The 22596-nt window shown below is 43.0% G+C and overlaps 1 protein-coding gene across 1 annotated transcript in view; it reads left to right on the top strand.

The window, feature by feature from the left end:
- The first annotated feature begins 4580 nt into the window (after positions 1-4580).
- LOC116314370 (cholecystokinin receptor-like) overlaps positions 4581-22596 on the top strand; it is a 114175-nt gene continuing 96159 nt past the window's right edge. The window contains exon 1 of the mRNA XM_039607566.1: positions 4581-5048. Within this exon, the coding sequence (XP_039463500.1) occupies positions 4928-5048 (121 nt within the window). The 5' untranslated portion in view covers positions 4581-4927. The remainder of the gene's footprint in view (positions 5049-22596) is intronic.

The following is a 22596-nucleotide window of genomic DNA, read 5'->3' as shown; positions in this document are numbered from 1 at the left end:
TCACAGCCATTGACATGTCGAGGAGGTTAACATGTGAGGAGCGGATCGAAATCGTGTTGATATCTGGTGAACGCAGTAACCGGGTCATTGCAGCAGATTTCAATGCAAGACACCCTACGAGACCACCCATCTCCCATGCTACAGTTACCAAACTGCTTGCTAAGTTTCGTGAAACTGGTTCAGTGTTGGATTTGCCAAAATGTGGATGCAAGAAAACTGTCACTAATGAAGAAACATCAGTGGCTGTCCTGGCTTCATTCAGCAAGAGCCCACAGCGTAGCACTCGCCGCATGTCACTGGAGAGTGGCATTAGTTGAACATCCCTTGGGTGGATATTAGCTACTCACAAATGGCACCCTTACAAACTCCAGCTACTGCAGCATCTCAACGAGGATGACCCAGATCGGCGCACAGAATTTGCAGAATGGGCAAAACAAAAACTGGAACAGGACCCTCAGTTCACGCAGAAGATTTTGTTCAGTGATGAGGCAAACTTTTATGTGAATGGTGAAGTTAACAAACAAAACCACCGTTATTGGTCTGACACTAACCCACATTGGATGGATCCCTCCAAGACTGTTGGAACAACAAAAGTGATGGTTTGGTGTGGTATATGGGGTACAACGATAGTGGGTCCATTCTTCATCAATGGAAACCTCAAGGCCACTGGATACTTGAAATTGCTACATGATGATGTGTTTCCCTCTTTATGCACTGAAGCTGGCACGTTCCCTGAGTTTTTCCAGCAAGATGGTGCACCACCACATTATGGGTGCCAGGTCCGAGCATTCCTAGATGAACAGTTTCCTGGAAAGTGGATTGGTCGTCGTGGGCCAGTTGAATGGCCCCTGTTGGTCTCGATCTGACCCCTTAGAGACTTTTATCTTTGGGGTCATCTGAAGGCAATTGTCTATGGTGTGAAGATGCGAGATGTGCAGCACCTGAAAGTACGGATACTGGATGCCTGTGCTGGCATTTCTCCTGCGGTGTTGTTATCAGTGTGTGAAGAGTGGGAGAAGAGGGTTGCATTAACAATCCAACACAATGGGCAGCACATCGAACACATTTTATAAGTGGTCAGAAACTTGTAAATAACGTATGGAAGAATAAAGTTACGTTGAAACCAAGCACACCATTGTTTTTCTTGTGACATTACCAATAAGTTTGATGTGTCACATGGCCCTCTTACTATTGAAAAAACAAAAGTTGTATCCAAGATGGCCGACTTCTAAATGGCCACCATGGTCACCACCCATCTTGAGGAGTTTGCCCCCTCACATATACTAATGTGCCACAAACAGGACTTTAATATCACCAACCATTCCCATGTTATTACGGTGTATCCATATAAATGGCCCACCCTGTATTAGCAACTGCTGAACACTCTTGCACTGCCACTGCAAAGAGATCAGGGGCTGCAGAGGGGCGTAACAGACAGCATACCAACTTTTTCATATTGGGATTGTATTATGACATCATAATCATGCTTCATGCAAAGATTTTTTTTTTTTTTTTTGCTTTAGCTTTAGGGAAGATTGGTCTATGCTCGTTAATATTCACTACGGTGTTTTCAGCTACTTATGAAATCTTAAAATAGGTGGAATGACAGAGGCCTGTTTGCATTCCTCAGGAGCTTGAGTGCTTTAGCTGAACTGCATTTTCTTTCAGTGAATTTTTACTCCACCAGTCTCGCTAAAAGGAAGAGGAGGTTCTGACACTCCCATGTATCAAAAGGCAAATTCCCCATCTCATCAGACATGCTGATCATGACCTGCGTGAAGACCTTTATCTAGTGAAAATCAATGTGGAGCAGCTGCCAAACTCTCAACACTGAAGGTTCCAGAGGAAGAGGAAGGGAGAGACTTTTGGCATTACTGTAATAAGCTGTTATCCTAGAAAATGTGGAAAACCACCAACACATGTTAGCCAAACTGGAGCGCACACACACACACACACACACACACACACACACACACACACACACACACACACACACACACACACACACACACACCGCCCACACATAGGAGCAGCACAAAAGCAATAAGAGTACTTGTAAAACCATCCCCAGGACTGACAGCAACCACATAACAAATCACAAACACAAATAGTGTAGCCTTCCTCCCCCACAGTGCAAACTAAGTCCCCCTCCTCCCCCGCTACCTCCACACACTTTTCAAAGCATCATTTCTCAAGCAGCAGCACATGAACTAAACTAAACCCAGAGGTGCTTACAGATTGTTCCTCATAAACAAAGCCATCACGCTGCCCATCAGGGGTCTCACAGTGTCTCACCTTTCTCCTGCAGGTTAGCCAAACAGCTAAATGGAACATTTAAAGTTGTTCCACAGGCTACGAGAAATCACCGAGATACTCTTTCAATTTAAACAATCATTTATAACAGCTAATATGTAACAAAGTAGCATTTACAGTAATATGTTCTCATCGCAAACACGGGATGTGCAACATCTGTTCTTTGGTACCGTTCTCTGCTTTATAACCAGTTCATTTAAGAAAAAGTGTCCGTTACTTTTACTGCTACTTGTGGCCTGGAGTTAATTACCTCAAAGAGATAAAAACAATGCTTTTAAAACAATGATTGACAACTTGAATAACAACTCTGAAGCAGGGTTCTCCAAAAGTTTAGCCTGTGACCTGTTATAAAAAAGCTCATGTGTCATGTTGTGGTATGTAGTTGAGTTGGAGGTCCAAAGCGCAGACCTCAGAACAAAATGAGCAGAAGCAAGACTTTATTATGATTGATAAAGTCCAATCAAAATCACAAAGAACACCACAGAAACACACAGGGGCATTACATGACAAGGCTCAACTGAAAGACAAGGGCTACAAATACACACAGAATACACTGAGGGGTAATGAGGACAGTGGAAACAGATGCATAATGAGAAACAGGTGAAACTAATCAATGATAAGGAGACAGGGGAAGTAAAATCATGTGCAATACTAAAGGGATAAGAGAGTACCAAAATAAAACAGGAAGTAACATAATGAAGAAACCCCTAATACAAAAACAGAGAATTAACAAGGTGAATGCAGCCCTGAGTTACAGCAGGAGGGGGAACCCCGGTTGGTGAGGAAATCTTTGATCCAGGAGGAGGTGGCGGGGGGGACCTGAGGGTGGTCCAGTTTGGTGGTGAGGATGTCGGGATTATGGTGTTGAACACTGAGCTGTAGTCCATGAAGTGCATCCTCACGTAGCTCTTCCTGTTCCCCCCAATGGCTCAGTGCTATGTGAAGGATTATGGTGATGGCATCCTGCGTGGACCGATTCACTCCGAGAGGGAGGTAGGCAGTCTCTGATGTGGTGAGAAACTATTGAAACACCTCATGACTACAGATGTGAGGGATCATTGAGACTGTCTATTCCAGACCTTATGGAGATGGGAAAGATGGTGGAGGCCTGTCAGTTGGTCTGCCCATGCTTTGACCACAGCCCCAGGGATGTGGACGACGCCTGGGCCTCTCCTGGGGTACACCGCTCTCAGTCTCCTCCACAAACATTTTAACAATGAAGACAGTCTTTTTAAATTATAATAGTTAAGCAGATGCATGGTGTTTTCCCATTTTTTATTATACAGATGTACTTATGGGGGCTCATATCAAACAAGGCCATAGTTTGAAATAGTGAGACAAGTGTATGTACAAGTGATGCAGCTGAGCCAAATGCTGCCATGCTGGTTCACACCTGATGTTTAAACCTACTGCCTATGAGGGACAGTAGATCAGCAAAAGAAAAAACTTGCTTAAAGAGAAGGTGCTAAAACAGCTGGTTTCAGACAGAGGATGAGCTGACATTGCTGCACCAAGGCCCACGTCTAAGAAAAATGGGCTGTGAATCATGCATAGAGTCCAGAAATGAAAATATAGCACTGGACGCAAGCGTAGCAAAAGGACTCGTCTACATGAGTCCTTTTGCTTTTTGGCCAAAGCAAATGACAAATGTGAGAGATAGACGTGGGCGGATCGATCCAAATACCAATAATCAGTATTGGTATCTGATTACTTTGTTTCTGTCCTCTAAGTTCAGCATGTAGCCCACTGATCTGTGTTCAACAAATTATTTTCCTGGAAAAGGAAAAAAAAAACCTCAAACACACACTGTAAAAAATGTCTGAACCTTTTCAAATTATTGATGATTCATCTCACAAATCATGACATACTACTCTCCCCTATATAAGCTGCCTATATAGCTGAAAATATCGATATCTGTATTGGCAATAGATGCTCATATTTACTTGGCATCAGATCAATACCAAGTGAATAAGTATGGCACAGCACTAGTGAGTGAGAAAGAAAATGATTGGTTCGGTCAAGTGGATTTATCACCAATTCTTTATAAATCTTGTTAAAATGGATGGAGATCCACCGTCACCCCGAGCACGTAGCCCTGCATGGACACCCCCATATAAACGGTGTCTCCACCACTGCTGCGGTGTCACTTAGAAAAGGAAGCTCTGGAGTTGATCGAGCTTGAAGTCAGTCCACCTACGGATGAGCAGCAGCCAGTTTGTGTAGAGATTTCTCTAAACTGTTGCAGTGACGGTGATGTGAACAGAGAGAGAGAGGAAGAGAGTGTGAGAGCTCCTCAGTTGCCTTAGCAGCGCAGCCTCATTCCTCCACAGTCGGGCTTCAGTCCGCTGTACTGCGCGCTTCACGGGGCTTCCCTCACGGCTCCCCATCAGTTAACCCTGTCACACTCTGCCTGGTCTCCATTTATTCCACCGTGCTCGAGATTTTAAAAAGAGAAGAAGAAGAAGAAGAAGGAGAAGAAAAAGAAAAGCAAACAGAACTCTGGGCCGCCTCCAAGTTTCCTAAACGCCCCTTCTCCGGCTGTTATGAAGGAAAAGGCGGCGGGCTGATCGGCTCAGTCACTCAGCGCAGGTGTGAAACCAGAAGCGAAGAGAGGATGGCTCTGCGGCCGGGGAACGGGACTGTGACGGAGTGGGGGAACCTCAGCGTGGAAGTTAGCGACTACAACGTGAGCTGCACGAACCGCTCCGTCCTCAGCAAACCCGCCAGAGCCAGAGGTAAGAGCACACAGTTTTCACATCTGAATCATCCCGGCTGAGGTGCTGCGACAGATGGCACCAACACCTGGCCCCAGACCCGGTATAAACAGATAAGGTGTTACACCCTATTTTGTTTAATATTATTATTATTAGTCTGATTTGGCTTAAATTGACAACCTTGTCCTTCCTCAATATTCCTCTTTTCATACAAACTAAATGTGATTATTTTAAAAAAGCAGCTTTCATTTCTTGTTAACAGTGTTGATTCCCTGCAAGTTACAAACAGATTAATGACTAATTCCTTGGTTACAAAAATGCAATCAATAGACCTCATGTAATGTAATTTCCTCTCCTTGCTCAGATATGTAGAACACCAAATAACGTTCTACCTACAGATAATTTTCCCCACACTGTGTCAGATCTGTATTTTTAAAAGAAAGCCATTTGCAATCAGGAGTTGTTTTCTTTCTTCTTCTTCTTTAAAAAAACCCAGCTCTCCTCATCCTCATTGTATGTAATCAATCACCCAGCTTCCCAATTTACTGCTGCTTCTCTCTGCATCAATAACGCCCCAATCAGAATGAGCAGCAGCAGCGGCGGCAGCCTTGTGCAGAGTGAAAAGCAGCTGTAATTCTGAGTGTTTGTTCTTCTCGTTTATAAGTCTCAAAGTGGGCAGGAGATTAAGCCCAACACCAGAGAAGATAAGGCTCACACAATAAGTCTATCAGGACACCAGTTGAGCACACAGGCTGATTTGGAAAATGAGGGCGAGAGGTTCTTTTTAATTTTTTTCCCACCCCCCCGCCTCTGCTGCAGTATCAAGAAAATTTCAAATCTTTCCTCTCTAAATAATTCACAGCCATTCCTACTTGTGTGCTGCATTACTTTTATTGACATTATATGTGAGACAGGCATCAACATCAGTGGGGTGATCTACCCAGAGAGCAATCTAGCACTGTGAGAATTGTGGTCACATTGCTACGTCCATCTCACATGCCTGGCCGACACATTAACTTCTTTTTATTTATCTTCATCCTTCAGGGTCTCTTCAGGCCACAAGACAGCGATGGTTATGAATGTGTATTGTTACGCTCAGATATCCACAGCTGGGGCAGTAAATTAAAGCCCCACCCCGCCACTTGTGGAATAACCACCGACTGATTCGCTGAATTGGAAATTGCGTCTTTGGCTTCCGAAACGAATGAATTCCTGATGCAAAAGGAACAGAAATGGTTTGTTTTGATGTTGGGGAGAAACAAAGAAATTAATTTAATTTATAAATGGACCTTGATGATAGCTTCCAATAAACATAAAGTGTTAAATTTAATGTTAAATTCCACATCAAAAGTAGTTTAGGTGAAATTAATTAAAAAAGTTACTGCAGTAGATGAACACGGTGCAAATATATTCTCTGAAGTCACACACTGAAGTGGGTTTCATTTAATCTACAAAGCAGCTTCAGTTATTAAGCAACAATCAGTTTCATCAACCTAAAAATGAGAGAAAATTTCAAATAAAGCCACATTAGCTTTTACAGTGTAGATGTAGATTCATATTAATTAGTAACCGTCTTCAGCCATGGGTGGAGGTTTTGTTTGCACATTTGGAGGTTGGGCATTAAGCGAGGACCAGAGAGATGCTCACCCTGGAAACCTTCTGTAGAACTTTGACTCACTTGAATGCTTCATTTATCTTTTGTTTAATTTGTTATTGATTTTATTTATGTAAAAGAAAACACAAAAATCGGCAGTCACTGTGTTGACAGTTATGCTATTTGTCCCTTGCATCCCTCCTGAACTCCTGAAATCTATGTTTTCACTACAGAATAATCAGCAGATCATTTCCTCTCCCACTTATTTCTCCTATAAGACATCATTGTATAGTGACAGATCCCAGTAGCAGCTTTCTGTAGCCCAGAATGGGATCTTTAAATAAATTCTTTTGTCTAATGAACAGTCAGAAGTGATGGGCGGGTGGTTTATAGCTGTATTTCTAACAATTACAGGGTGCTGTATTCAGCTTTATATCACAACTGCAGCCTGCGTTGTTGAGCATTTCCTTTTCTCTTAGTTACTATAGAAGAGTTTGTTGAAAGGAATGGGAGCATGCTGCTGTTCTAAAAAACTGCCGTACAGTAGATTTAACACTCTCTCAGGCAGGTCTGAACATGAATATACGATGAAAGCGTTTTTAGAAATTACATGGCGTAAGCTTTGCAGGGATCTCATTATTAAACTAAACATCTTGAAACGCACTTAGAAGGTGTATCTAATGTTTTGCTCGTTTTGAACTACAGAAGAACCAACAGATTTCAGTCAGGGCAGCTCAAAAGAAGACTTCTGTTGTTATGTGCAGTCATTTATGTGTCTCTGTTCTGGATTAGACATGTGGATGTGCATAAGTCAGCGAGTGCAACAGAAAAGCTGCAGCACAGAACAGAGCAGGCATTAATGACAAGAGATGTGACAGTGATTGTGTTAAAGGCAGCAAAGAAGGAGGCCCTCAGGTCGAGATGGGTTGCGAAGCGGCTGTTTCACAGAAACTGTGGGTAGGTTAGTAGAGCTTAAACAGCCTACCCTATTTAAGTAACTGGCAGGATGTGAAGGACTTATGCTATACCTGATTTTTAAGCTTTAGTATCAACATAATCCAAATGTAGTTGTTTGTACATCTGTGGTTACATTGCAAAGCAAAGCTGCCAATTACTAAGTCTCTAAGCTTATGGTTCTGATCTTGCTAATTGCTAAACCAATATATATACAAATGCAGGCTCTAAATGAGGTAGAGTAGCATAATTTTAATCTCCATGTTTTAAATTGGCTGCATAGACCCAACTATGTGGCTGATTTTGGCTTGGCATACAGCATCCTAGTATGAAAGTCTTAATCTTGGATATTTTCACATGTTTCATAGATGTGTCTGCCTAAGTTTTTGGTCTGCTATCTCAATTATGACTATTGTAATTGATTTCTTTGTATGGTTTTCTTTTAAACTTACATTCTGCAGATGACTGACGTGTTTTTACCTCTTGTCTGAAGAGTTGTTTAACAGATAGAGCAGCTGTAAAACACCGACTGCACAGAACTAAAACAACAGCTGACATGCATCGTATCAAAATAATCCTTCTGGACTCCTGAGAGCAGTTCAGGTCAGACACGGTGCTGCTTATGTGGAATATCTCTAGCTGCACCTTGGCTATGCTTAGACGCTCTCCGCTCTCCAGATGATTCAAAGTGGCACTCTGCTGAGCTCACCCTGTCTTGCGATGAGTTATCTTGAAGTGGATCTCATGAGCATTAAATGAACACTTGTTTTTAGAGGGAATCCAACAAGTCGCCTTGGGCACTGAGCAAAAGTGGAAAAATCGGAGAGCGAGACAAGAGACGTGCTGCTGCAGAGTAAGCTGTGCACAGTATACACAGCAAAAGAGTTGGGAGTTTCTAACATTGTACCCATTTCTACAATGTTGTATCTTGTGGAAGAAATTAGAATCTTGTTCCCTTGGGGTGTTTACATAGTGATGTTGTCTGTCATAACACGATCACAGTAATCAGAGCTAATAATTGGAACATTTTGAAGCAACCTGTTGAGGTGAAACAAATGGCATGCATGCACGGTGAGTACAAAGATTTGAAGTATCCTGATAATGAGAAGCTGTGTGCTGATAAAATCCTCGTCTCTTAGTAAACAGTTCCTACCTTTCTCCTCTCATCACGTTACTCCATTAAAACAGCACATACAGATGAGAACAAAGTTATCAGGCCCCTTATGAATTAAAGCTTCTGTCAAAAATTTCTCAAGTGCGTTTTTTAGCAGAGTGAGGGATTTTTAATATAGCATTTTTAAACATAGAATTTTCTGTTTGCACACAAGAACAGCATTATTTTAGAAAAAGCAGAAATCATTAGCCCCCTTTTATTGAGCCATAACAAAAACCAGCGCTGTGCAATGATGTGCTTTAACTTTGTAACGCTCAAAGCTTGTAAAATCAAGTTAAAACAGAGGTTTTTCTTCCAGTTTACACATAGTATAAAAAACTCAGCAAGGATTTGAGTTGCCTCTTGAGAAAGCATAATTCCAAAAACAAAAGAAATCAGTTTAGACTTGAGAAGAAAGCTGGAGACAGATATACAAAGTTATCAGAGCATTTCTGAGTGTCAAGACCTGGAGTGAGAAGTATGAAGAAATTCAAAGAGGGTCACAAAGTTTAGAACAAGCCTGGCAGAAAGAAACTAGTGAGAGATGGGTATAAAGACCCCAGAAAAACTGCCAAGACACTAGTGAGCGACTTAGCCAAAGAAGACAATTACTAGAACCCTGCACAGGATTGGATTGCAAGGCTACAGACCAAGACAATCTCCACTTCTGCAGAAGAGACACCTTCAAGCAAGCCACTAAGTACAACCTGGAGTAAAATTATGTGTACTGAAAGTGTGTCCTTTGGTCACACTAGATGAAACTAGAGCTCTTTGGCCATAGAAATGCTGCTTATATTTGGAGAAAGAAGGGAGAGGCATGCAACGTGAAGAACACCGTCCCCGCAGTGAAACACGGCAGTGTGAGTATTATGCTGTGAGGATGCTTCAGTGTTTCTGGAACTAGGAATCTTGTCAAGGTGGAAGGAATCATGAGAAAAGAAGGATAAGTGAATTTTCTTTAAAGAAAACCTCCAGTAGTCTGTAGCAAAACTGATTCTGAGTCATCGCTTTGTCCTCCAACATGACAACGACCCAAAACATACGTTGCTTCTGGAGAACTACCTCCAAAATACCAAAGTGAATGTTATTGACTGGCCTGCAAAATGCTCTGGCTTTAATCCTAGTCAAAATCTTTGGGATGAACTGAAGACTAAGGTCCATGCAAGAAGACCATCAAGTCTGTGGAGGAGACTTGATGGTGGAGGAGTCTAAGAGACTCGGCCTAGAAGACTGGACTGGGATTATTCAGGAGACGTGTGAGAACAGCAGCAAGTGTCTGCAGACTGTTATCCAGTAAAGGATACACTGTTAGCATCAAGGGGGCTAATAATGAGTTTTTTGTTTTTTGTGAAACAATTTTGTTTTTTTGCACAAAATATAATAATGTAAGGATCCAAAATAAAACTAGGATGTTTGGAAAAATTCCCTGCTCTATTTAAAAGAATTTGGGAAATGCTTAAAAAAAAAAAGAAATTTTTAAGGGGGGCTAATAATTTTGTCCTCATCTGTATATCACAGATCTAGAGGGTGTATAGTGACACCAGGAGAGTCTGAGTGCACTAATGAAGATCACATCAAACAGGAGCACGGTTTCAAATCCATGGAATAGCCGTATTGATCTGTAATGCTCTCTGTCTGCACTCTGGCTTTATTAACTCACGACAGCGGAAGAATGGAATGAAGCCCGAGCCACGGTCATACGAGGTTCCCCAATATCGGTTAGGCTCAGTGCATATAATGGGTGGTTAATGTCATTCTCAGTTAATCCTTTGTCATGCGATTCACCAGAGTGGTCTTAGAGACAAAAGAAAGAACGTTTACAACTGTGGTACATGAAAAAAGAAGTTTATTGAATCTAAAATATGAGCTTTAATATTTGATTGATTTTTACTTGGTGAATTTTAGGTTCCAATTAGTAGTTGGAGTGCATCGTGTCTCCTGGTGCCCTGCTGCTGGCTCAGTTTACAGTGTGATTTATAGAATTCCAGTGGCAAACACCGAATGTTTAATTCAACACAGAAATCGCTAAAGGGGAAGCTCTTGTAATAGCTATGAGTTGCTGGCTCCAATTAGAGAACACAGAAGCGAATGAGAACACCATTGAATTAGTTTCAGTAAATTGGGGGTCAAACAGGGAATTCCCCTACTTTTACCCCTACTGGCTAACACTTAATTGACAGGAATTTTACTCCATAGTGATCAGCAAGTTTTCTTAATGGGTCTTCAAACAGAAAGAGACTAGCAGTCCTGTAGCAAACACAGACCTTGGAATGCCAGTAAATTTCAGTCACTTTTAGTGATGACAGGCAACATATCTATTAGGGATGATCCTGAAGCAAGCCCAGAGTTAAACGTTAGGTAATCTCACTATTAGATGTCAGTAGATTGCAGATTGCAGTTAATTTAATTCTGGTTTTGTACCCCTCCCAATTCAAGTTCATAATCCCAGCTATGGTGGCTGCTGAAGGACAAACATCTCTGGCCACTGTTCAGCTGTATATATGACTCCCGTCAATATCCCAAGTGTCACATCTATTTACTATAGAGAAAGCTGTACATTTTTGTGAAAGGAGTCCGACATGATCCAATGTGCTCACTTCTGACTGATGACAATGATACTGGGGTTGCTGCTGTTTTTTTTAGCGCTGTTACCTGCTGTTGAGCGTTGTTAGCTGGCGTTAATAACACTTTATTCGAAGTGGATATAATATTTTTTTACTCAGACACTTAAATTCTCCTACAATGTAAGAATGTTATCAAGCTGTTTATCAGAGGGAATGTGTGATTTTCAGGGCACTCAGCTTAACACTTAACAACGGGAGGGTTGCATGTCTAATCTGTTGACAATAAGCAATCGCAATAGGAAGGGAAAGACATAACCACAAAGAGACAAAATAAATGCAGGAATGTTAAATGGTCATATATAGCTTGAAAGAGCTACTTGTGAAATTCAAATCTTTGAATTAAAATAATCTCCTAAGGTGTACTACATATTTGGCCGACTCTAACAACATACATAAAATGTGATTAGGCAGAAGGCAATGCCCAACTTGGCCACGGTCCAACGGGGCAACACGGTGGCTTCCATGAACAGCCTGCTCATATGTATTTGTAATGGAATAAGTCCAAGTTTATAAGTAACTTGTACAATATAAATAGTCATATATAGTTTTAAAAGCTATTTGTAATCTTTCAATTTTAACTAAAAGTAACTCATAAGACGTACTACATATGTGGTCGGTCTCCAGCCACATGCATAAAAAAAAGATTATGAGAATACATTAATTTATAGTTATACAGTAATCAATGTATATTTGAGTACAACAAATTTCTTCTATTAAATAACCTCAAAAAATGATTTACTGTGCCTTAAAACCTGCGTACAAGTCACTGAAGAGAATGAAACATACCATTCATTGACATAAGGTGGGTTGGTAAATACATTAGACTGTTGACTAGCCAACAGGATCCTGGATTGTTGCCTAGCGACCAACCATATACTATATAGTGATGCCTGATGAGCAGTTTTGTGGACAGGGCTTTAGATTCACACAGAGCACAAAGAAACACGTATTCATATAGCACCACACAAATCAGCTTTTAAGAGTCTATTTACAAGAACAGACAAAAAGAAAAAATCAAAACTAGCATATATGGAAACACTTAGAACTTAGGTTTTAACTCAAGAAATGTTGATCAATCAAAGAAAGCTTTATAAAGCAAGTAGGTCTCAAATGTATAGTATGAGGAAATAAACTTATTCTCATTTTTTGAGCAGTTAGATGAGCAAACTAACAAGGAGTTTGGCTGCTTTTCACTAGCCAGAACAAGCAACTTTCTAAAAAGCTAGCTAGCCACTGAACATTAGCTGAAAATGTCAAACTTCCAAAGTCTCATTAAAAAAAAACCAGAGTAATTTATGAAAGAGTTCATTCATCATTGGCTGCTGTGTAGTACTCAACATTTGTCTGCCCGCTAGTGGCTTTTCTTTAAATAGACACATACTCTTACTATAGATGTGCTATGTTGCCATTAAGTTTTTCTCACACTTTACATATTCCGCTGTAATGAATATTTCATCTGTGGGTTGGTTTGCTTGCATGATTCTAAGCAAAAACATTCAATTAATGGCCATAAAACATGTTAGTGATGAAAAAAGGAGTTAATGGCATCAGAAGCTAATGAAAATATCAGAGACAGAGAGCCTTGTGGGTAATTGAATACATGCTGAGTTTGTTCTTGCACTACAAACAAGCTCCTTCCAACTTCTGAAAAAAAATCTAAGTAATGTATAATCAATATTCCTCTCTCATGGGGAGCTATAGAGGAAAGACTAATTGAGTTGAATTGTGCTGACAGTTACAGTAACTCACCTCATTACAGTGGTAAAATGCAATACGGCGACTGATTTCTGCACATTGAGCTAAATTACTGTCAAAGGATTCATCTGCTACCACTTTTTTAAAGCTAAGCGTCGCAGTGTGGTAATGTGCAGTGCAGAGGTTAAATATGAAATCAGTCAGGCTTGTGTAAAGCTAAAACCCATCCACCAGATAATGTGCACCAAAATGCAGGGATCCATTTTTATCATTTCAGACAAGTCGAAAAGAGAATTACATACTTGTCGTTGGGTGAAATCAGTCCTGGGGATTCAGTGATTTTCTTCTGTCAGTAAAGGGAAGCATGGAGTGTCACAAGCACCCTGTCCTGATCCCTATCTCTTTAGTGAATCTTTTTGGATACAAGACAGGCTGTCAACTCTTTGAAGCAATCTTTGCAATTTCAAGGTGGCAGATTAAAGAGACAGGAAGTCAGTGATGTAAGATGCTGACCTCCTGGCTGCGTGGACACAATAAACAAGGCATTAGAAGCAAGCACTCTAAAACGTAAACGCCAAGTGTGCTTGTAGTAGTTTATTCACAGTGTGGAGTGTTTACTAGTTAACAGTGAAATGATGCCAAAACATGGCCATTTTTGGTTATAAGGAAAAGGAAGTTTATATCTGATAACCAATAGGGCCTTGTGCCTGGAAGGCCTATCAGAGCAACATGGATCAATTTCAAAACAGCCTTTTCTTACATGAATTCAGTCAGTTTGTTTTCATGCAGTCTTTAGTGTGGAACACCATAAATGGGAAATTACAGCAAAGAATGCAGAAAGGCTCATCATTCGAGGCTAAGGTTACATGGATTGATTTGGTTGTATCTGACTTCCTGCCAAAATGATCAAATCACATGGGTTGAGGAGATTTTCTTTGTACCACATGAATGTAAAGGAACCAAATGCAAAATGACAGGGCCAAGAATCCTCTTCGGTTTCTCTAATGTTACAGTGAACACAGAGTGCACCCTTATGATTTCATAATGTTGGCTCAAAGGGAGCCCAACATATGAGACGCCACCATGCTGCTGCAATTCAACAAACTTTGTATAATGAAAATACTGTTACTTACAAAGAACAAACCGAAATAATGAGATGAGAGCCGTCACTACAACAAAGAAAAGAGGAAGAACACGATTAACAAACCACACAAAAGGCCATCGGATTCTGGCTTTTTCCTAAATTAATATTGGTGAGTTAAACTAATAGAACCAAAACTGAAAACAGGACTGGCAGTATCTCCGAACTCAACTCATAATTAATAAACAAAACTGCAAAAGCTACAGAAAGAAAAACTGCCAACCTGTGCATGTATGTCCTCAGTCAGATACCAGATACACTGTGATCAGATCCTTCGTAGGAATGTTAAAGAAGTATTATTGGGTTTTTATTAGTGTCTGCTCACCAAAACTAATTTTGAACCCTTGGGTTTGCTTGTTAGCTTTTATTTTTCTCTACAACCTAATGACACATTACTTAATGACTTAATTAATTAGTGCAGTCAGTGACTGTTCCCATGGAATATGCACTGGAGTTCAATAAGGTAGTTCTTCCACAAAGAGTTTCACTGAAATGCTCTGAAAAGTTGAGAAAACTGCTGGAAGCACGTTCTGTCCGTCATTCTGTTGTTCTAGCTATGATAGGTATTGAAGGTAACTGTGATATTACATGTTTATAACACAGAAATGAAGCTAAAATATAAAAACTAATTGTGTAATGTGTAATTCTACAGGTGTGGTCACAGAGTCTCTTTTGCATTTTGAGGGTATTTGTCAGAAAACAGGACATGAGATGAATGTTACTGAGGTAATCCCTATAGATATTCTATTATATGTGTAGCTGAGTGCTCCATATTGATTTGTTTCTAGTGTATCAAAACTGATGTTGCTGGTGTGCTTCCAATGATGCCTTCAGGTTTTCATAGCATTGCAATCACAAGCAGAGATGGAGTGTTGTTTGCATGCAGTGCAAGCATTCCTCAATAAAGCTACGTGAACATGGCAGCATGTGCGTTGTGCTACTTTAGTGAATGATACAAACATAACAGAGACCCACTTATTGAAGACCTTTACATGAGGGCTGCTGGTATTTCATATACGTATACGGCTAAACAGAAAAATGGGAACTAGGAACTACGGGTTGCACCCAGTAAGTAGAGGAGCTTATGTTAGTGCAGGAAAGATTAGTCCAGTAATTGATCAGCAGTAGACGTTAATTAACCAATTTAATGCTCAGTGAATGCGGTAAGTCATTCATCAAGCAGATCTGGCAAACCATTACTAAAAGCTCATTCGTGACCATGAAATAGGCTTTGGAAAAGAAAAAAAAATCTTAACTCAGGGTCCATTTACTGGATGTTTGCTGTTTAGCCTTAATGCAAAGTGACTGGGTGAGGAATTGGACTAGTGTGTAACACAAGTCGTTTGAAGATGTCCTCTTGGTTGGTGGAAAATTATTATTTTTTTATTGATTTGTGAAAATCCACTCATCAAATTAATGTTCGTCAAGTAATGAACTGAAATAACAAAATCTGTTGCTTTTTTTGAGTGTTGCAGATTGTTGCAAGTTTCATATTCATGTCTGTGGTTCTCAGGTTCACTTCCAAAGGGCTTTCTACCCCTTTGTAATTAGGAGAAACATCATATTTCGATAGAGATGACAGCCATTTCTAACAATTTGGACCATTTCATCATCTCACTGGGGCTTTCTACATGAATTGCAACCTTACGGTGAGGTTGTGATTAAAAGGATAGTTCAAAACCGCTGCAGCATTGCCTCTGCAGATTATTAGCATCCATTATTCATGAACTTTGTGACGATTTATTCATGTATCGTGATGAGACCCGGCCCCATCACTCAAGTGAAAGGAGAAAAAAAAATACTCCTCTCACTGCACAATCCACAGCCAATAAATGACAACGCTTTTAAATGGCTTGCTGTGCCTATGAAGTTGTGCTAATCCTCTCGTAAAGATAAGACAACGTGAAGTGATGTGATGAAACTTTAATGAACCCTGTGGGAAAACATAATTACAGTTTGCATTGCAGCAGCCAATAGGATGCAAATAGAGCAATATAGAGGCTAAAGAAACAGACCCAGCCCTGGTGTAAGCAGTCATGTTGATCACTCAGCATTGGGTCAAGGCTTGAGCATTTGAGAGGTGAGCCCTTTCCTTTCATTCACATGTTTTTAGATGCCTTTTGATTTGTGCACAGCTGTCACGCTTGAGGGAGTCAAAGGAAGCAAAGTGAATTGTCCTGCAGATATAAGGCTCAAGGGAGCCAGTTTACCGCTGGTGCTCAATGAAGACATAATTCTATTTTCATTTGGCTGGATCACGTAAAACACGATAGAGGCTGCTGAGCCAGTGACAGCTTACTGCTTGGAATTAATGATGAAAGCCTCACAATGTAGTGCTGATTCTGAATGTGAAAATCAAACGCATGTTGCAGTTACATCTTATTAGTTACTGAAAGTGGATGTCTTTAGCCCCCCGCCAGATTTATTTTAAACCCTGCTGATTTGTTAAGTCTGCCCTAACTAACAACGAAATGATCAGTCTATAATTTCAATGGTAGGTTTATCTAAACAGTGAGACACAGAACAATGACAAAAAATCCAGAAAAATGCATTTCAAAGAGGTAATAAATTTATTAGGATTTTCATAAAGAAAATAAGTATTTGATCCTCTATCAATCAGCAAGATTTCTGGCTGCCAGGTGTATTTTACACAGGTATCCAGATTCTAAACTCTGCACCACGTCCAAGACCAAAGCGCTTTCCAAGGATGTCAGGGATGAGACTGTGGACCTACACAAGGCTGGAATGAGCTTGTTATGATGATTTCTGATATGAGGTTCAGTTCTACGGTGGTGATCGCAGGGTGTGCACAGGTCAAGTGCCACTATGACCCTCCAGGAAATAACGAGGACAGGGGATGATCGTTCAGCTCTTTAATGGCAGATTTGGCGTGGGTATGTGTGGGTGTGTGTGTGTGGTTCTACAAACAGAATGGGAAAACAGAACACAAATTACAATCAAATATAGACAACAATAATCACTATATAACATATTACAGCCACATACTTGTCTTATAGGACTTACTACTAGGCTGACGGCCTGTACTTTTAGTCTGATCCATATTTGGCAACAAAGAAAATAAACATCTTTCTATCACTTAACCCTTGTGCCTCACTCACTTATGATGCTAAATAAAGAAGGCAAATACACATAACAAATCACCAACTCAAACCGAACTCAGTTTGGCCTAGGTGAACTTAGCTTAGCTTAGCCCGCTTAGCTTAGCGATAAATTAGCTTATAGCAAATGTACGGACAGAGGATGCCCAGAGCAAGAAAACATGCAGGCTATCATTCTTACACAAGAAATATCCTGTAACTCACCAGTCTTATGGACGCACACTCTCAATGAACCCACATAAACCGCTCCAAAGGATAACTTGTGATTCACACTGCCTCCATGAACACCATTTTACATTCTAGTCAAAACATTACTCACAAAACGGCCGCGCCCTCTAGTGGCGAGGCAGAAAACTGCATCACAGTCCTGCCTTCAGAACAGCCGCCCCAAACTTGCACTCGCAAGTTTGCAGAATGTAGTTTACTGTCCATTTTGTTCTGGTACTGCAGGTAGTCGAATAAGGCGGCTCACTGGGCGTGCGTGGAGGTACGGTCCTTTACGTTCACTTGTGCAGACCGGATTAAACCATCAGCTCCGGGAATACCCTGTTGATCTTCCCAACAGGCCATGATGCTCTGGGAAGTTGGGGATCCACTATCATCACCACAGTGCCCAGCTGGATCGGAGCAGTGTCCTTCTGCCACTTTGACCGTGTCTGCAGTGTAGGCAGGTAGTGGCGTATGAACTGTGTCCAGAAGCGATCGGATAACACCTGACAGGTCCTCCATGGTCGTCGTCCAATGAGCTCTGAGTCGTGGTATATCACTTGGGGTAGGGAAGGGTCTAGCCGCCCATCAGCAACAAATTTGGGGTAATGGGGTCTGGGTCGGCCACGTCTGATGATACGTACCCCAAGGTTTTGAGTTGAGCATTCCCTCGATCTCGATCAGAACTGTTTGGAGGATTTCCTCTTTTACAACCTCTGCGAGCCCAATGTGGAGGCCAGAGCTGCCTTTATGGACCTGATCTCTCGCTCCCAGGATCCTCCAAAGTGGGGAGAACTGGGAGGGTTAAATTGAAACTTGATCTGATGCTCTGCTAACTTGCCTTGTAAAGAGGGATGCAGGGCATTGAAAGTTTCCTGGAGCTCCCGATCCCCACCTCGGAAATTTGTTCCTGGTCGCACAGTATCTCAGCTGGTTTCCCACGGCGAGAGACAAATCTTCTTAATGCCATCAGAAATGAGTCGGTGTTGATGCTAGACAGCACCTCAATATGAATGGCACGAGTCGTCAAGCATTTAAAGAGCAGGCCCCAGCGTTTTCATTTCTCCGACCAACCTTCACCTGCATTGGCCCAAAGCAGTCGATGCCTGTGGAGAAGAAGGCTGGCTGATGTAATCGTGGCGTGCAAGGGAAGGTCTGCCATCTTTGGGTTGACAGGTTGGGCTCTCCATTTTTGGCACTCAGGGCAGGAGCGCTGTTCACTTCTTCTGGCTTCACGGCGCGAAGAATCCAGTATTTCCTTCTCAACTTTGCAAACAACCTCTCTGCTCCTGGGTGCTTCAAATCACTGTCAGCCTGTCGGATGAGTAGTCTGGTGACTGGATGTTTAGGGTCCAATACTACTGGATGTATCACAGCAGCTTCCAAATCATGGCACCGTCTAAGACGACCACCTACTCTTATGAGTTGAAGCGATTCATCGAATTCTGGGGCCAGGCAAAACAGACGGCTAGATGAGTGAACTGGTTTCCCAGTGGTCAGGCACTGGATCTCATCTGGGAAACTGGTTTTCTGAGCAGCTCTCAGCAGAATAAGCTCAGCCTCCTTGTAGTTCCCTGATGTGAGGTTGTCACCAGCCGCCCCGTGAAGGCACCTGGCTGTTTCTTCCAATAGCTTGCTAAAACTGGTAAACTGCTGTGCATCAGGCAGGGAGATAGAGTCAGTAGACACAGCTAGGCAAGTTATTGGCTTACGCTGCTCCTCACCAAAGTCTGTACATGGTGTGGCTGGGTGCTGTGGCCACTGGTCTCGATGTAGCTGCAGAAACGGGGGCCCACATGCCCACTGGGAATGGACTGTGAGGTCTTGTAGCTTCTTACCCCTAGTTAGATCATCTGCCGGATTGTCATATGTTGTCACATAACGCCAAGACTGGCTGTCTGTCAGTTCCTGGATCTCAGCTATTCGAGTTCCCACGAACACCTTGAAATGACAGGACTCGGACTGGATCCATGTTAGGACAGTGGTGGAGTCTGTCCATAACACCACTCCGCACAGTGGTAGGGTGAGCTCTTTGGTCAGCAGGCTAGCGAGTTGAGCTCCAGTCAAGGCTGCACATAGTTCCAGACGTGGCATGGACATCTGCCGTTTAGGGGCCACCCTAGAGCGGGCAGTCAGGAAAGCAACTTCCACCTTTCCAGCAGCATCTTCCGTCCGTAGGTAGGCAACACTTCCATATGCCTGTTGAGATGCATCGCAGAAGATGTGCAACTCACGCCTACTGTCGGATTTGTCCAGCTCCGGGCTTACATAACAACGTTGTAGACTAATGTTGTCCAGATGCTGCAGCTCACCTTCCCATTCGTTCCATGCAGAGAGCAGGTCACTTGGTAACAGGGGTCATCCCACTCACGCTTTTTGTCCCACAACTGCTGGACTAGTACCTTTGCTCTCGTTGTGAAGGGGACGAGAAACCCTAGTGGGTCATACTGACTCGCCAGAACCCGGTAGATGTTCCTCATGGTAGGAGGATTACTCTCCAGCTGCCTGGACTTGTAGTGCAGAGTGTCAGAGCAGCACATCCAGCGCAGACCTAGAGCAGGTTCTTGAGGGTCCATGTCGGTTCGATTCAGCCACTGTACGCTGCTCTCCGATCTTATCTCCTGTGGTAGATGGCTGATGAGATCTGGGGTGCTGCTGGCCCACTGTCTGAGCTCAAATCCTCCCTCCGATAATAGTGACCGTGGTTTGTCCACAACCTCTGTGGCCACATCTGGAGAAGAGAAGCTCTGTAACCAGTTGTCAACATAAAAATGCTTCTCAATGGAGTCACGCACGTCATCTCCCTGGTCACTGTGGTCATGGACGTGTCGCTGGAGTGCATAGATTGCACAGCATGGTGAGCATGTTGTCCCAAAGGGGAGCACCTGCCATTCATACACCTTGGGATGGGTGTCTCTTTGCAGATCGCGCCAGATGAAACGTAGTAGCGGCCGGTCCTCAGGCAGTAGTCTCACTTGGTGGAACATCCCTTGATGTCACTGCTAACTGCGATGGAGCGTTCTCTGAAGCGTAGCAGCACACCAAGAAGAGAGGCCCCCAGGTTCGGGCCTGGTAAAAGCAGCTCGTTGAGGTTCTGATCCCTATAGGTGAATGAGCAATTAAACACCACACGGTTCTTTCCGTTGTGTGTCACCATGTGGTGAGGGATGAACCATGATTCTTTGGAGGCCCTCATTTCCTCTTCGCTGATTTCTCTGACATAGCCTGCTGCTATCAACAACTTTGTCATCTCCGCTTGATAAGCTTTAGCCTTCTCTGGGTCTCGACTGAGGCGCTTCTCCGTGCCACGTAGATTGGGAGTACTGCTTCAGGTGGCACCCGGAGTGCAGGCATATCACTGACATGCAGAAGAGGAGTTGAATATCTGTTTACTCCCTCGACATTCAATCTTGTTGTCTTTGCCTCCAAAAGCTTCATAGCTTGCTCTTCCCTCCGAGACCGTGTCACCAGTTTCTCACTTCGATATGGGAGAGTGTCGAGTTGCCAAAGCCTCTCTACTTGACTATGAAGCTCTGATTGAGGAGAGGCAGCTGACAGGAAGAGGCACTGTTGCGGTTGAGCAGAGTGCTTAAGGGAGGATTGGTCCCTGTAGTACCCAACCAAGTCTAGTCTTGACTGCAGCTGGTCCTCCAGGTAAGCCTAGGCGCACAGGTTTGATGGGCGTTACTAGGTGAGGACAGTCAGAGCCGATCAGAAGGAGTGGCTGGGCATTTGTGAAGGGTTGCAAGGGAAGCCTTCTCAAGTGTCTATATTTCTGTTGAAGTGCTTTCACAGGGTATGAATGTTCAGCTAAGCCTAGATCATCAGCTGTGAAGGCTCTCTCAATGGTGAATGTTCTGGATGGTTGGCTGGCAGGGGAGACTTTGACTGTCACTGAGGCGCCATGCAAGGTTCTCAATCCTTGTCTCACCGTGCGTGAGTAAGACTCTCTGCCATGCCCTGTAGCTGCAGTCTTTGAGTGGCCTCAGGAGAAGGATCGTCCTCTCAGATCCATCATCCAATATGGCGAATGTCTCCAAGGTGTGCTCACCGTTCTGCAGCAGCACTTTGGTTATCTTCAGAAGCACTTGGCTACAGCCAGCACGCCGGTCTAGATAAAGTACCTCAGTAGATGGTTTACTCCCCAGCTCAGCAACGTGTTCCATTGGTGGATTGGGTGCAGCAGGTCTGAGGTTCACTTCATGCAGGGCCTCAAGGTGTTTTCCCTGCATGTCTTGCACTGCACACTTTAAGTCGACACTGAGCGGCCTGGTGGTGCCGCCCACAACGCCAGCAGCGATTGTTGGACTTAATCCAAGTTGATTTCTGCTCCTTAGTCAGCATCTTGAAGTTGACACATTGATCTAAGAAGTGCAGAGTGTTATTACAATATGGACAATAAGCTGTGGGCTTGTCTTGGACCTCAGAGGTGGAAGGGGTTGTGGCTGAGGACCTTTGAGGGGCAGTGTTATGTGTTGCACCATGCAGCACGGTGGTAGTCCTTTTGGTGGCTCTTTTATCTCTTTTCATGCTGCTCCTGTCTCTCGAGCTCTCCTCTACCTTCTCTGTGTGATCTCCGCCCTCTTGAATGACCAGCTCATACTCCAGCCACTCTGCAAAGTCTCTCAATGATGGTATTCCATCTTTCTGTGGGTAAAGGTAGCGGCGAAAGCAGCACGTAGGTCTTGGGGTAGCTTTCGTGTCAGTCTAGCAACATGGGACCCGCATTGCAGCTCTATGTGTCCATCTTCCCCAAGTTGCTCTAACATGCCGACCAGAGCACGGACTCTCAGTGCAAACCTTCTGAATCCAGTCGTGTCACCCGGGCGGATGCTGGGCTCATCCATAAGCTCTGCTATTCTCTGCAGTGACAGCTGGTGCGGCTGACCATAATGTTTAGTGAGCGAGGCCATCGTGTCAGAGTAGGGGCGGGTGAGTTACTGTATGAGTCAGCAATTAAAAGAGCTTCCTCAAATTTAAGGTGGTCACATAGGACCTGATATTTGAACCTCTCGGTTGCATCAAAGGGGAGAATATTGTCTAGGGCAAGCCTTAATCTAGCAAACTGCCTGGGATCACCCT

The sequence above is a fragment of the Oreochromis aureus genome, linkage group 23 (genome assembly GCF_013358895.1).
Source record: "Oreochromis aureus strain Israel breed Guangdong linkage group 23, ZZ_aureus, whole genome shotgun sequence".
NCBI classification, from domain to species: domain Eukaryota; kingdom Metazoa; phylum Chordata; class Actinopteri; order Cichliformes; family Cichlidae; genus Oreochromis; species Oreochromis aureus.
This window is presented reverse-complemented; position numbering and strand designations above follow the sequence as displayed.